Genomic DNA, 13,497 nt, shown 5'->3' with positions numbered 1-13,497 from the left:
TTATTAACTACCTGTTGAGGCAGAGATGACTCTCCCTACTGTTAACATAGACGTTATCTGAGAAGTGTGTGTGTTGGGTGGAGAGAGTCCCCTGCTACTTCTTTCGCAGCTAAATTGAGGCATTAGTAGCCTGTCTGCTCTGTGCTTTATTGGTTCTTTTTTATTTTTTATTTTTTTTGGTCAGGAAACAAACAGTCTTGTCCGTTGTGCCCTAAGGAGAAATTCAGAGCTTGTAATAGTCATAAGCTTCGTCGTCACCTTCAGAATTTACACTGGAAAGTCTCAGTTGAATTTGAAGGTTAGTATTCTTGTGCTTGCTAAAAACTAAATGTGTCAAGATTTAATAGAAGTTTTGGAATTTTATTGTGAACAAATTCAAATATTTTCCATTTAAAATTGTGAGGGATTTAATGTCCTTTTAATGTATTTCTTAATAAACAATTATGGAACTCTCTAGGCAATGGATGTATGTTGTAAGTGTAGTTTAGTTTAGCAAACATTTATTAAGCATCTGTTCTATACTGGTATTTTGCTTGGCCCTGGGATCCCTATAACTTTTTGAACTATGTTTTAAAAAGTTAATACTTTTTCTTTTATGTTAGAACAACTACCATCTGACACATAATTTTGAAAGTGTAGTAAATGCAAAACAAAATAAAATATATAGTGTGAATATTGGGAAAGAAGACAATATCTTTTTTTCTGCTGATGGCTTAAAAAGATTAGAGTTGAAAAGAGTAGTGGGATTTTTAAAAAAGTAGTGGGATATAAGATAAATATTTGAAATCGTAGTCTTTCTCTACTCTAGATAAATGAAAATTATAAAAAAGATACCAATTACAGTAGTGACAAAAATGACATAATTTGGGGGACTGAATAAGAGGTCTCATAAAGAATAAAATTAAAGGACAAAAAATGAGATCTCACCAAGTTAAAAGACTTTTTAGATATAATGAATTATTCTGAGAGTGACTTATGTGAATTAGTACAGCGTTTTTGGAAAGAGATCTGGCAACGTTTTTTAAATTTAAAAATTCACATACCTCTCGACCAGGTACTCCCTCTTTGGGGAGTAAAAGAATCAATTAATAAGGATAAATGTACAAGAATATTCACTGCAGCGTATACTTAGTGACAAAAACTTGAAACTAAAATAAAAACGGGTTGGTTGACTGTAATATGGTGTATACATACCATAAATTATTATGCCACCATTGTAAAGAGTATATATTAGATCTATACTAGCTTATTTGGAAGGATTTCCATGAAAAACTTGCTATTGCATGTGTGTTGAGAGGAGAGTTTATGATACTTCATATGGATAAAAAAAAACTCTGCCCTCAAAGCCCTAAATATCCATCTTAAACATATGCATGCTTGTATATGAGTTTGTGAGCATAGGTGTTGCTAAATGTGGTTATCTGGAGTTTTAACCCCAGGAAAGAATTTTCTTAGTATTATTGGTAAAAGGTTATGACTAGTCACTTAGAGAAAAGGGAATTAGAGACTAAATTAGAGGCCATCCTGTCCTTTATGTTTAATTTTTTTTAATTTATTTTTTATTTATTTTCAGCATAACAGTGTTCATTATTTTTGCACCACACCCAGTGCTCCATGCAATCTGTGCCCTCTATAATACCCACCATCTGGTACCCCAACCTCCCACCCCCTGTTTAATTATTTTTAAGAATGTACGTAAATCATGTCTTTTTATCCAAAAAGAACGGTCTCATTTTAGTTAAAAAGTTCTTTTTGTATTCTTCATTTAAGTCATTGTTTAACCTTTAGGTTAGTCTTTGTCTTCCCTATTATTCTCATCTCTTAAATGGCTCATGGCATTTCTTTACTTTCTTAAGTACATTAAGTTGTTGGATTTTTTTCACATGGTGATGATCTGGTCCGCAGCGACTATCACAGGTTTTGTTTTAGCAAGCAGGTCTCAAAGTAGTTTGCAAATATGTTTAAGGTAGAAGCAACAAGACCTGCCGAAGGACTAGAAGTAAGATGTGAGGGGAAAATAGCCAAGAATGCGTGAGCCTGAGACTTGAACAGCTGTAAGAATGGTGGTATCCTTTACTGAGCAGAGAAGACTGCTTGAGGACCAGGTATGGGGGGAAAAGGCCATCCCTGCAGATTTAGGCATGCGAACGTTTAGATGCATCTCCTGGAGATGTCAAGTAGCATGTCTAGATAAGAATTTTGAGTTTGGGGGAAAGGTTGGGGCTAGAGATACACATTTGGGAATTGTCAGAATATAAATGGTATTTAAAGCCATGGATGAGGTGGGATAGCCATAGGAGTACATATCAGTGGAGAAAAAAGAAGTTACTGCATCCTGGGATACTTCCGTATGTACAAGTAAGAGAAACAATTAGATGCAAGGTATGAGAAGAAAGGAGCTGGACACCACTTACAGTTAGGACAACTGGAAGGCATCATCATTCATTTAAAAAATAAAAAAGAGACATGGTTCAAGAGGAAATTATATTTTAAGTCCTTGACAGATTTTGAAATACTGACCGGATAACCCAGTCGTACATCCTCAGCAGGCAATCAGAAGGAGAGATCTGGTCCTCAGAAAGGAGTTGGTAACTAGACCTAGAATTTGGAATTCCTTCCCCCAGGGGAGATAGTTGCAACCATAAAAGGCATTAAAGTTACCAAGAAAATGAGGGGGGAAAGTCATGTAGCCATTAAGCCTATAGAAAAATCTGCTCTTTAGAGTGGAAGAGAGGGAAGAGGATGCATGAAGAAGGTTAAGAAGGATGGGAGAGAGCTAAGTGCCTTCTCACGAAGAAGAGGCTGTGTAGCGGCAGGTGTATTATGAGGCAAAGAAGGCGAAGCCTAATAAAAAGTCACAATGTCAGAGAATAGATGATAAAATTGAGTCCCAAAGAAGCTAAATGACCAGTCAAGGTAACACATAGTCTAGGCAGAACCAGAATTCAAACCTGGATATCATACATTTGTTTTTGTACTATGTGTTATATAACAAATATAGAAAACTAAGTCTCATTCAAATAAACTATGACCTTATAAATAAGAATCCCAGTTATTCTTATAAAATAAAATTTGCTAATAATTTTTAGTATATGTGCTGCCGAAGCGAGCACAAAATTTGCTAATAATTTTTAATGGTACTTGAATATTTAATGAACTGATATGACAACCAGCGATTCTTCACTTTAGGTTACAGGATGTGCATCTGTCACTTACCTTGTCGACCAGTGAAACCAAACATTATTGGAGAACAGGTAATCAGATGTGAGATTTATTTTTAAATTTAGCCCTCTTTAAAGAAAGCAGAATTTTTACCTGGCTTTAAGGCTGTGGGCACATTTGACAATGAGGTTTACTTTAAGATTTTGAGTCTGACTGCTTTCAGATTATCATGGTAGGAAAAAAATATGAATTATATGAAAAAAAGAGTTACTGTATTGAACTTTTCATTTTTCAGTTTTTAATTTTATTCAGATAAATTTTTCTCTTGTGGTTTCAGAACAAAAGTTAACCTATTTACTAATTTTGGAATGGAGAATTTAAATAAAAAGTAATATTTTTCTTTTAAAATAAATTGATTATGGGATAAAAGCCTTCAATTTCTGTGATTCAGTTAAATATCAGTATGTCAGTTCATATTTACCTTCTCTGTGCTTTTAATCTGTCAAAGGACAGAATTAAGAAACTTTCTGAAATCTTAATAATTGTTTAAAAGTGCTATTGTCCCTTTTTAGGATACATTTAACTTTTGGGGAATACAAATTACAAAATAGTTTTTTGTAGTACTATCCTGGATGCATATTAGCGTAAGAAGTCCTCATTATTAATTTTTTTTCAGGCCACTAAAAAGAGTAAAGTGCTGGGGAGAAAAAAAAAAACAAACATTTCTTAAGCAGGGGTCAGGACAATGGTTGGTCCATCAACCCTATCCAGGACATTTTGAATGGGATGACAACAGTACCAATGTGTAATGTTTTCACCTGTTCTTTACTTGCTGTTTGATCCCAAAGAGGTAGAAGCTCTAAGGAGGTAGGAGGTAGAAGTTCTAAGGGTAAAAGGGTAAAAGGTATCAAAAGTAGAAAAAAGCCATTGGAATAATCTATTTTCAGCTAAATGAAAAATTCCAAATGAAAATTTTTTACTTGGACCATTAGTCTTTTATTACATTTCTAGCATTCAGTGGTATGCCGAAACTAGCCCATATTTCTAGAAATCTTGAAAGTTGGTTGTTAAACATGGCCATCATTAAAAATTAAATTGTATAAATTTTAAAGTGAATAAATTATATTATAAACAAAGGTAATGAGTACTCCAATCTCATTATTTCCTATTACCTATTTTACTATTGTCGGCGCCATATACATATATATGTATAACATATATATAATACATTATATATTTATATTATATATTATATTTATTATATCTGCATGGCAGCCATGCTCTCTAGTAGGATATTACACATCTTTTCCCAAACTCACATTCAGTGATTTCACATCAGTAGCTTGAAATCTGTCACAATTGTAGCTTGGCATTGGCCGTGGTAGAGTACACATACCACAGAACGCTGCAAACAGTATAAATCAGGACTTTATTTTCCTGGACAACAATTGTTACTCACCTACTAATACAGTTCTGCTAATTTTATGCCATTTTTATAAGTGCTACTTATAGAAAATAGGGTACAGTTATATGCTGACTAGAATGAATGGGAAAAACAAAGTTGTGGTCTATTATAAAGTAAGTAAAAAGCAAACATAAATGTAGAGAAGGAAGTAAAGATCCCTTTGAAGTCCCATGGCAATATTAATACTGTCTTCTACATCATTAAACTCGTGACACACTAACATACTTAAATTTGCAATCTTAATAAACTTCTATTTCATTGTCTTTCATTGTACATTTAAATTAAATACTCTGTTTGATAGATATCCAGTAAAATGGGCGCCCATTATCATTGTATCATTTGTTCAGCAACAATCACCAGAAGAACCGATATGCTGGGACATGTAAGGCGACATGTGAATAAAGGAGAGACGAAATCCAGGTATATTGCTGGTAAGTTGAGCAATCTCATTAACATGTGTTGATAAGTAAATCCTTAAACAATGATCCAGTTATTCTTTTCAGACAGCGGGGAGATAAAATACAAGGACTTAACCAAATCATTTAGTTAACTATTAATCCATTACGTCAGGTTTCATTTTCTTTCTGTGAGGCTCCCAACAACATTTAACTGTCCTCAGTTTAACAGATATATTTAATGTGGGTAGAAAAAGTGATTGATGCCAAAGTAAATATACATATATATATATGTGTGTGTGTATTTATATATATATATTTATTTATATATATATATATATTTTTTTTTTTTTTTTTAAGATTTTGTTTATTTATTTGACAGAGAGCTTGAGCGAGCACAAGTAGGCAGAGCCGACAGGCAGAGGGAGAGAGAGAAGCAGGCTCTCCAGCAAGCAGGGAGCCTGATGTGGGGCGTGATCCCAAAACCGTGGAACCATGACCCAAACCAAAGTGAGCCACCTAACTGACTGAGCCACCCAGGCACTCCTAAATATAGGTATCTTAACAGAAGATTATAGATAACTATATTATACTTATTGTTGAAAACACTGGAAAAAGGAGTTATATAAAGACCTGAAGTGATATCAGGTTATTAATAGCTTGTTATTAGTGAGGCAGCCCTTCTTAAGAAAAGAATTAATGGGATGCCTGGGGCTCAGTTGGTTAAGTGTCTGCCATTGGCTCGGGTTGTGATCTCAGGGTCCTGGGATTGAGTCCCAGATTGAGCAACTTGCGCAGGAGGGAGCCTGCTTCTCCCTCTGCCTGCCCCTCCACCTACTTGCACATGCATGTGCGTTTTCTCTCTCTCTCTCTCTCTGACAAATAAATAAATAAAATCTTTAAAAAAAAAAAAAAAAGAATTAAGACCTCATGCCCTAAGGCATCCATTGTATGTAATGAATTAATTTATCTCATATACATCTAAAATGGTTATTATGTACTTTTCTTTCAAGAATTGAAAAAAATAGTCACTGAAATAATTTTCTATAGAGCTTAATTGCTGGTAGAAACTGGTTTGAGAAAGGCTGATCTTCTGAGATAAGTCACATGCCACTTTGGTGGGTGTAGAAGAATATAAAAAACACTAGGGAATGTTAACTATGATTTGGCATTGTAAAAAGGGAAGTACGGTTGCCATGTAGTTTACATTCTGATTTTAATATTATCAAGAAAGCCAAACACAGGGGCGCCTGGGTGGTTCAGTGGGTTAAGCCTCTGCCTTTGGCTCGGGTCATAATCTCAGGGTCTCGTGGTCTCAAGCCCCACATCGGGCTCCTGCTCAGCGGGGAGCCTGCTTCCCCCACTCTCTCTGCCTGCCCCTGCCTACTTGTGATCTCTGTCAAATAAATAAATAAATCTTTAAAAAAAAAGAAAAGAAAAAGCCAAAAATAAAGACTATTTTTCCCCCACACATAATATATATGTCTCATTCCTAAAATATACATACACAAATACATCAGTATTTCATTTGGGCTCATAGCTAAATGATTCTAATATATACAAAATGTAGAATCTTTTTTTTCCCCATTACTTTATACCCAATTTAAGATAATTTTGTGTTGGGTGCCTGGGTGGCTCAGTGGGTCAGGCCGCTGCCTTCGGCTCGGGTCGTGATCTCGGGGTCCTGGGATCGAGTCCCGCGTCGGGCTCTCTGCTCGGCGGGGAGCCTGCTTCCCCCTCTCTCTCTGCCTGCCTCTCTGCCTACTTGTGATCTCTCTCTGTCAAATAAATAAATAAAATCTTTAAAAAAAAAAAGATAATTTTGTGTTTTACGGTTGTAGTTATAAGAAAGTGTTCTGAAATCTAGCATGTTCTGGAAGTATAGTGATTCTTTGTCATCCACGATGGCTTATGGAATGAAACAGAGATACTAACTTTATAACCATTATATCACAGTAAGATATATTTAGCAGCCAGTCTATGTAAACACAGTATAGGGGTTGATGAACAATAAAGGCGTTTTAGGATTTTTTTTTTAAGATTTTATTGATTTGTCAGAGAGAGAAAGTGCACAAGCAGGGGGAGCAGCAGGCAGAGGGAGAAGCAGACCTCCCACTGAGCGAGGAGCCCAATGTGGATCTCAATCCCAGGACCCTAGGATCATGATCTAAGCTGGAGGCAAACACTTAAACTGACTGACCCACCCAGGAGTCCTGAATTTTTTTTTTTTTTTTTTTTTTGGGGGAGTCCTGAATTTTTTTTCCCCAAATTTTGTTTTATTTTAAGCTTATTGTTCTTAGCTAGGGTTATAATACAGATATTTTGATGTTCAAGGCAGGGAAGATTTAACTTAATAAACTTTAATTACCCAAATACTTAATTGAGTGCTACTCTTTCCTAGAGACAGTACTGAATAAATCAGTTTTGGGTTTTTCTTTTTCCAGTATTTACTCAATTGGTTACATTAACAAAATATTAAAATGAAAAGTTATTTCTTTTAATGTGTATTGTTTTGGATATTTAGAATTATTTTGTATTTCACTGGAAATCTTTTTTTTTTTTTCATTTTAGCTTCTGCAAAACCACCTAATGAAATTTTCAAAGAGGCAGACACAGATGTACAAGTTTGTCCTAACTATTCTGTACCTCAAAAAACAGATTCCTATTTTAACCCCAAAATGAAACTAAACCGGTAAGATAAATTGGGAAAAGGATTATGGGATGTTTCAAATTATAACAAATGTACCTTCTCTTAATCTTATGTTCTAATACAGTGAAATTTAAAACTAGGTACAGATTGAGAGTCATCTGTTTTAGTATTTTCTTAGAATGATTGTTTTCTTTTATCCTACCAAACTAATTTTTTTCTCAGAGAGTAAAATAGTACTTTTGTGGGCAAGTTTTATTTATGGAATCATTATTTATGGTGAATGCTTGTTTATAGAACCCAACTAGATTGATAGTTTAATTTCACAAATGTTTACTTCTTATACTAAAGTAGGGAATATATTACTAGGTCTTCCTTTAAAACAGGTTGTACAGTAAATAGGAACCCCAATTCTCTCTCTTTTTTTGAGAGTGTGAGCCTGAGGTGGGGGAAGAGGCAGAAGGAGAGAGAGAGAGGGAGAGAGAATCCTAAGCAGGCTTCATGCCCAGCTCTGAACCCTGTGTGAGGCTGATCTCACAAACTTGAAATCATGACCTGAGCTGAAATCAAGAGTCGGATGCTTAACTGACTGAGCCACCCAGGCTCCCCATCTCACTATTCTTCAATAAAATAAAATCTACAGTGATGAAGCCATGGTACAGTAAAATTATTTCAGATTATTATACTTTCTTCTAGGCAACTAATATTCTGTACATTGGCTGCTTTGGCTGAAGAAAGAAAACCTTTGGAATGTCTAGATGCCTTTGGAGCCACTGGTGAGTAATGTTTTTTTTGGAACTCCACTTTAATTATCAGCTTTATGCAGTATTTTTTCTTAGAAAATGTATACGGGTATTCTATCTGGCAGAATATTTTGGCATAAAAAATTAAAGACTCAAAGTAAATATTTTTATTGTGGAAAAATTTCCAATATATACAAAAGTAGACCATAATAGAGTCCTTTGCTATCTGTCACTCACTTCAAAAATTATCAACTTATGCTTGTTCTTTTGGCTGTATCCCATGCACTTTTCCCTCATACCTCCTTCTACCATCCTTATCCCCATTATTTTGATACAAATCACTGATACATCATTTGATCTGTAAATATTTCAGTTGGTTCTCTGAAAGATAAGGATTTTTAAAAAAGAAAACCATGATACCATTATCACATCTTAAAAAATTAAATCAATATCAAATGTTTTAATATCAAATGTTAAATATGCCCAATTACCTGATTTTTTTTTTAAATCAAGCAGGGATTCAAATAAAGACTATATATTTCATTGTTTGATATTTCTAAATCTCTTTTTAATCTATATTCATGTCCATCATTTTGTTTGTGTGTGATAATCATTTGTTGATATGTAGCTTGTTTGCCTTATAGACTTTTCCAGAGTCTAGATTTTTGCTAATGGTATCTCCATGGTTTGTATAACATGTTCCTCTGTCCCCTGTATTTCTGTTAATTGGTAGTTGGATTTTCAGGTGTGATCAGTTTCAGATAGGATTTTTTTTTCCTTTTTCAAGAATACTGGTTCATTATAATCAGGAAATACTTGATGTTTGGTTATCTCTTTTTTTGTGATATAATAAACTTGCCTAGTCATTAGGCTGTGGGGTGAGGGGTAATTTTAAATACTGAGAACATTTTTCCCAAAAGAACTTAAGAGTAAAGAAAAGATAATAGGGTAGAAAATTTCTAAGAAGTCACCTGAATGTAATTCGAGTCTTTCTTCTTATAGATCATAGGACTGTATTTTGGGGAAGTTTGTAGCAAAAGGATGATAGCAGGAATTAGCTCTCCTTTTTAAGTTCCTCTTTGTTGGAAAAGTAGCGGTTAAAAGCAATTTAATATCTTGCATAATCTGATCCCAGCCTACTTTTCCAAATTTAATTACCAGCATTTTCCCTTATCCAACCCTTTTTCTTTATTCTTTTTTCTTTGTCTTTTTTTTTTTTTTTTTAATTACATTTAATCTATTTTACCCATTCCCCAACCCACCTCCCTTCTGGCAACCACCAATTTGTTCCCTGTATTTAAGAATCTGCTTTTTACTTTTCTTTGTTAATTTTGTTTCTTAAATTCCACATATGAGTGAAATTGTATTTGCCTTTCCCTGTCTATTTCACTTAGCATTATACTCTCTAGGTCCATCCATGTTGTTGCAGTTGGCCAAGATCTCATTCTTTTTTATGGCTGAATAGTGTTCCATTGTGTATATGTACTCCCTTCTTTATTCATCTATCAGGAGATACTTGAGTTGCTTCTATATCTTAGCTATTGTAAATAATGCTGCAGTAAACACAGGGAAGCATGCATCTTTTTTAATTATTTTCATTTTCTTTGGGTAAATACCCAGTAGTAGAATTACTGGATCATATGGTAATTCTATTTTCATTTTTTTGAGGAAACTCCATACTGGTTCCCACAGTGGCTGCACCAATTTACACTCTCACTAACAGTGAGTGAGGGTTCATTTTTCTTTGCATCCTCACCAACACTTGTCTTTTTGATTCTAGCCATTCTTGTAGGTGCAAGGGTGATATCTCATTGTTTTGATTTACATTTTACTCATGATTAGTGATATTGAGCATCTTTTCATGTGTCTGTTGGCCATCTGTCTATCTTCTTTGGACTCTTAACCATCTTCATCCAATTCTTCCACCCTCTACCCTCCCCCTGCCCTACCTCTGGCAACCTACAAATCTGATCTGTTTCTATGAGTTTGGTTTTTTCAGAGTCCACATATAAGTGAGATCATACAGTATTTGTCTTTCTCTGACTTACTACACTTAACATAGTGCCTCCAGTGGTCCATCCATGATATCACAAGTGGCAGGATTTTCTTCTTTCTTATGGCTTAATAGTATTTTCTAGTGTGTGTATGCATATGTCACATTTCTTCATCCATCTGTGGACACTTAGGTTGTTTCCGTGTCTTGGCTATTATAAATAATGCTGCAATGAACTATTCTTTTTTCACCTGAGATCATCAAAGCTAATGTCTGAGCTTTTCAGTCCTTTCGTGTAATGTTCCCTTGTAAACTTGTATCAGTTCATAGCAGTCAGTTTCCATGCTTCCCCATCTCTAAAATGTGAATGTTAGAACTAATCACAGGCTTATAATGAGAACTTGAAAATATTTGTAAAGACCATGGCACATAGTGGATGTTAAATATTTACATTTATGAGACATATGAGTGAAGAAGATGTACTAAAAGTATTGACCATAGAGGGTTTTCTAATACACAGTGTCTGGGCCTGTGGCACCTCTCCCATATTGTAACAGATGTTGCTTGTGGCACTAATCCAGTAGGTAGAAAGCCTGTGAGGAAAGGCTTTCTTGGTCTGAATTCTTGATCATTTGCTTACATGTACAAAGTTGTTCTGTTTAATTCACAATGATGCTGTTGTACAGTGTGTGAAAATGTTAGTCCACTAAAGTTGTTTTCGTAATTTGGTGCATTAGGTAAACTTCAGCAGGAGGAGTTTTCAGCTTCCCATCCCCCAGGCTGAGTAACTCCGCCCTTACTCTTATTGTATGTTGGGTTTCTCTGTAAGATTTTGTTTGAAAAAAGCATTCCATTGTAAGAAATTTTAACAAAAGAAAACCTGTTCCCCCCAATAAAGAACAAACATGATTATTTTATTTGACTGGGGGGTTCGGAAAAGTTTTAGAAGTATTAATGAAAATCTGTTAGACACATTTTGTGTGTGTATGGTAACTTTTATTCAAAGGGTTTGTAGTGAGAAAGTAAAAAAAAAAATTATTTATGACAATATTAAGATTTTGAAACAATATGGTTTTGGTTTTATAAAATATTTATTATTATATACTGTTCTTTAATTACTACAATTTAAAATTCCTTTTCCTTCACATTTCTCCTAAGGGATAATGGGATTACAATGGGCAAAACATCTTGGAAGTGCAGTTAAGGTTACAATTAATGACTTGAATGAAAACTCTGTGACACTGATTCAGGAGAATTGCCATTTAAACAAATTGAAAGTGGTGGTGGACTGTAAGGAAAAGGAAGAGAGTGATGCTATTCTTGAAGAAGGAGAGGAAAACCTTGGTAATATTAAGGTGACCAAAATGGATGCCAATGTACTGATGCATCTGAGATCTTTTGATTTCATGTAAGTGCAAAAAAATTTGTGTTACTTTGTGTGTGTGTGTGTGTGTGTATGAATTTCTAAACTGGCCCAGATTTTTGGAGGGGGGATAAAAAGACTATTGTTTTTTACTTATTTGCATTAATAGTTTTTTTGTTGGCATAAAAAATTCAATAAGAACATTTTCTAGCATTGAAAAAATTCAATAAGAACATTTTCTAGCATTGAAATACAATTCCTAAGCATGACAGTTTTCCTGTAAGCCTGATCCATTTTTATATGTGATGTATATATCATGTGATCATTTTATTACTTAATTTAAAAACAGAACTGTATATTTAAAACAGATTTGTAAAGTACTTTTGAATCCATGGCATTTTTTCATTAGACTTAATGACAGTGGTATCATTTTGATTACGAGTATGATTTTAAATAAATTATATTCTTTCTCATTTTAGACATCTAGACCCTTTTGGAACATCCGTGAACTATCTAGATTCTGCGTTCAGAAATATAAGAAACCTTGGCATTGTATCAGTGACTTCTACAGATATCAGTTCTTTATATGCCAAGGCACAGCATGTTGCCCGGCGTCACTATGGCTGTAATATTGTCCGAACTGAATATTACAAGGAACTAGCAGCCAGAATTGTTGTAGCTGCAGTGGCAAGGTACCAGACTGACAACAACATACCTCATATGTTTGGTTATATGATAGAGATAATATTACAAAAAGTGCCAGTTGCATTTTTCAAAACATGCACGAAGTCCAAATTCTGTATTCATGTCTGGAATCTTGATTTGTTTGGTAATCTTATGTTTCTTTTATAATCTGATTTAAAAGTTTTGTCCCTAAAATAGTTTAGTCTCCAATTAAAAGTTTTATTAAAATAAAGTAGTTTATGGAAGAAGAGATAAAAATGAAAGTAAACCTTCAAATCAGTTATTTTTTAACAATGTAGGTTAGATGGGGGCTAGCACCATGAAAAGAAAAAGCAAAGGCTGTTTTTAGATTTACAAAAAATCGGGAAGGGGGTGTTTTTATATTTATTTATTTATTTTTAAGTGGCTCTGAACTGGGCATGGAGCTCCCAACACAGGGCTTGAACTGAAGATCCTGAGATTGAGACCTAAGCTTAGATCAAGAGTAAGACACTTAACTGATTAGCCACCTAGGTGCCCCAAAAAATTTGGGGGTATTTTATTTGTCATTGTTTTTAAGATTTTATTTATTTGTTTGTTTGTTTGTTTGTTTGTTTTAGAGAGGTTTTAGGGAGAGAGTTCGAGCAGGGGGAAGAGCCCAGGGAGAAAAAAAAATCTCAAGCAGACTCTACACCAAGTGTGGAGCCCAATGCGGGGCCCAATCCCATGACCCTGAGATCTTGACCTGAGCCAGAATCGAAAGTTGGAGCTCAACCAACTGAGCCACCTCAGCGCCCCCAAAATCATTTTATGTCTGTTTCATCTCCTTTCTTTACATAGTTTGAATAAAATGATGGCTTATGGGGTGCCTGGCTAGCTCAGTCGATGTAGCATGTAACTCTTGATCTCAGAGTTGTTGAGTTCAAGCTTTGGATGTAGAGATAACTAAAACAAAAATAAACATAAACATAAATTTTAAGTGATGGTTTGTAAACTTGATTCTGCAAAATGATCTTACCTATAAAACAAAAAGTTCTGTTTTTCATCAGGATTTCTAAAGAGTTAA

General features: G+C 34.6%; 1 protein-coding gene across 2 annotated transcripts in view; it reads left to right on the top strand.

Moving 5' to 3' along the window:
* TRMT1L (tRNA methyltransferase 1 like) overlaps positions 1-13,497 on the top strand; it is a 53,564-nt gene that overhangs the window by 6,047 nt on the left and 34,020 nt on the right. For both annotated transcript variants that reach the window (XM_032318994.1, XM_032318995.1), the window contains exons 3-9: positions 185-298; positions 3,190-3,254; positions 4,929-5,058; positions 7,594-7,714; positions 8,366-8,445; positions 11,564-11,813; positions 12,248-12,460. In XM_032318994.1, coding sequence (XP_032174885.1) covers positions 185-298; positions 3,190-3,254; positions 4,929-5,058; positions 7,594-7,714; positions 8,366-8,445; positions 11,564-11,813; positions 12,248-12,460 — 973 coding nt within the window. The remainder of the gene's footprint in view (positions 1-184; positions 299-3,189; positions 3,255-4,928; positions 5,059-7,593; positions 7,715-8,365; positions 8,446-11,563; positions 11,814-12,247; positions 12,461-13,497) is intronic.

Source organism: Mustela erminea, chromosome 17 (genome assembly GCF_009829155.1).
Source record: "Mustela erminea isolate mMusErm1 chromosome 17, mMusErm1.Pri, whole genome shotgun sequence".
NCBI classification, from domain to species: Eukaryota; Metazoa; Chordata; class Mammalia; order Carnivora; family Mustelidae; genus Mustela; species Mustela erminea.
Note: the sequence above shows the minus strand (reverse complement) of the source record. Positions and strands in the feature narration are given on the sequence as shown.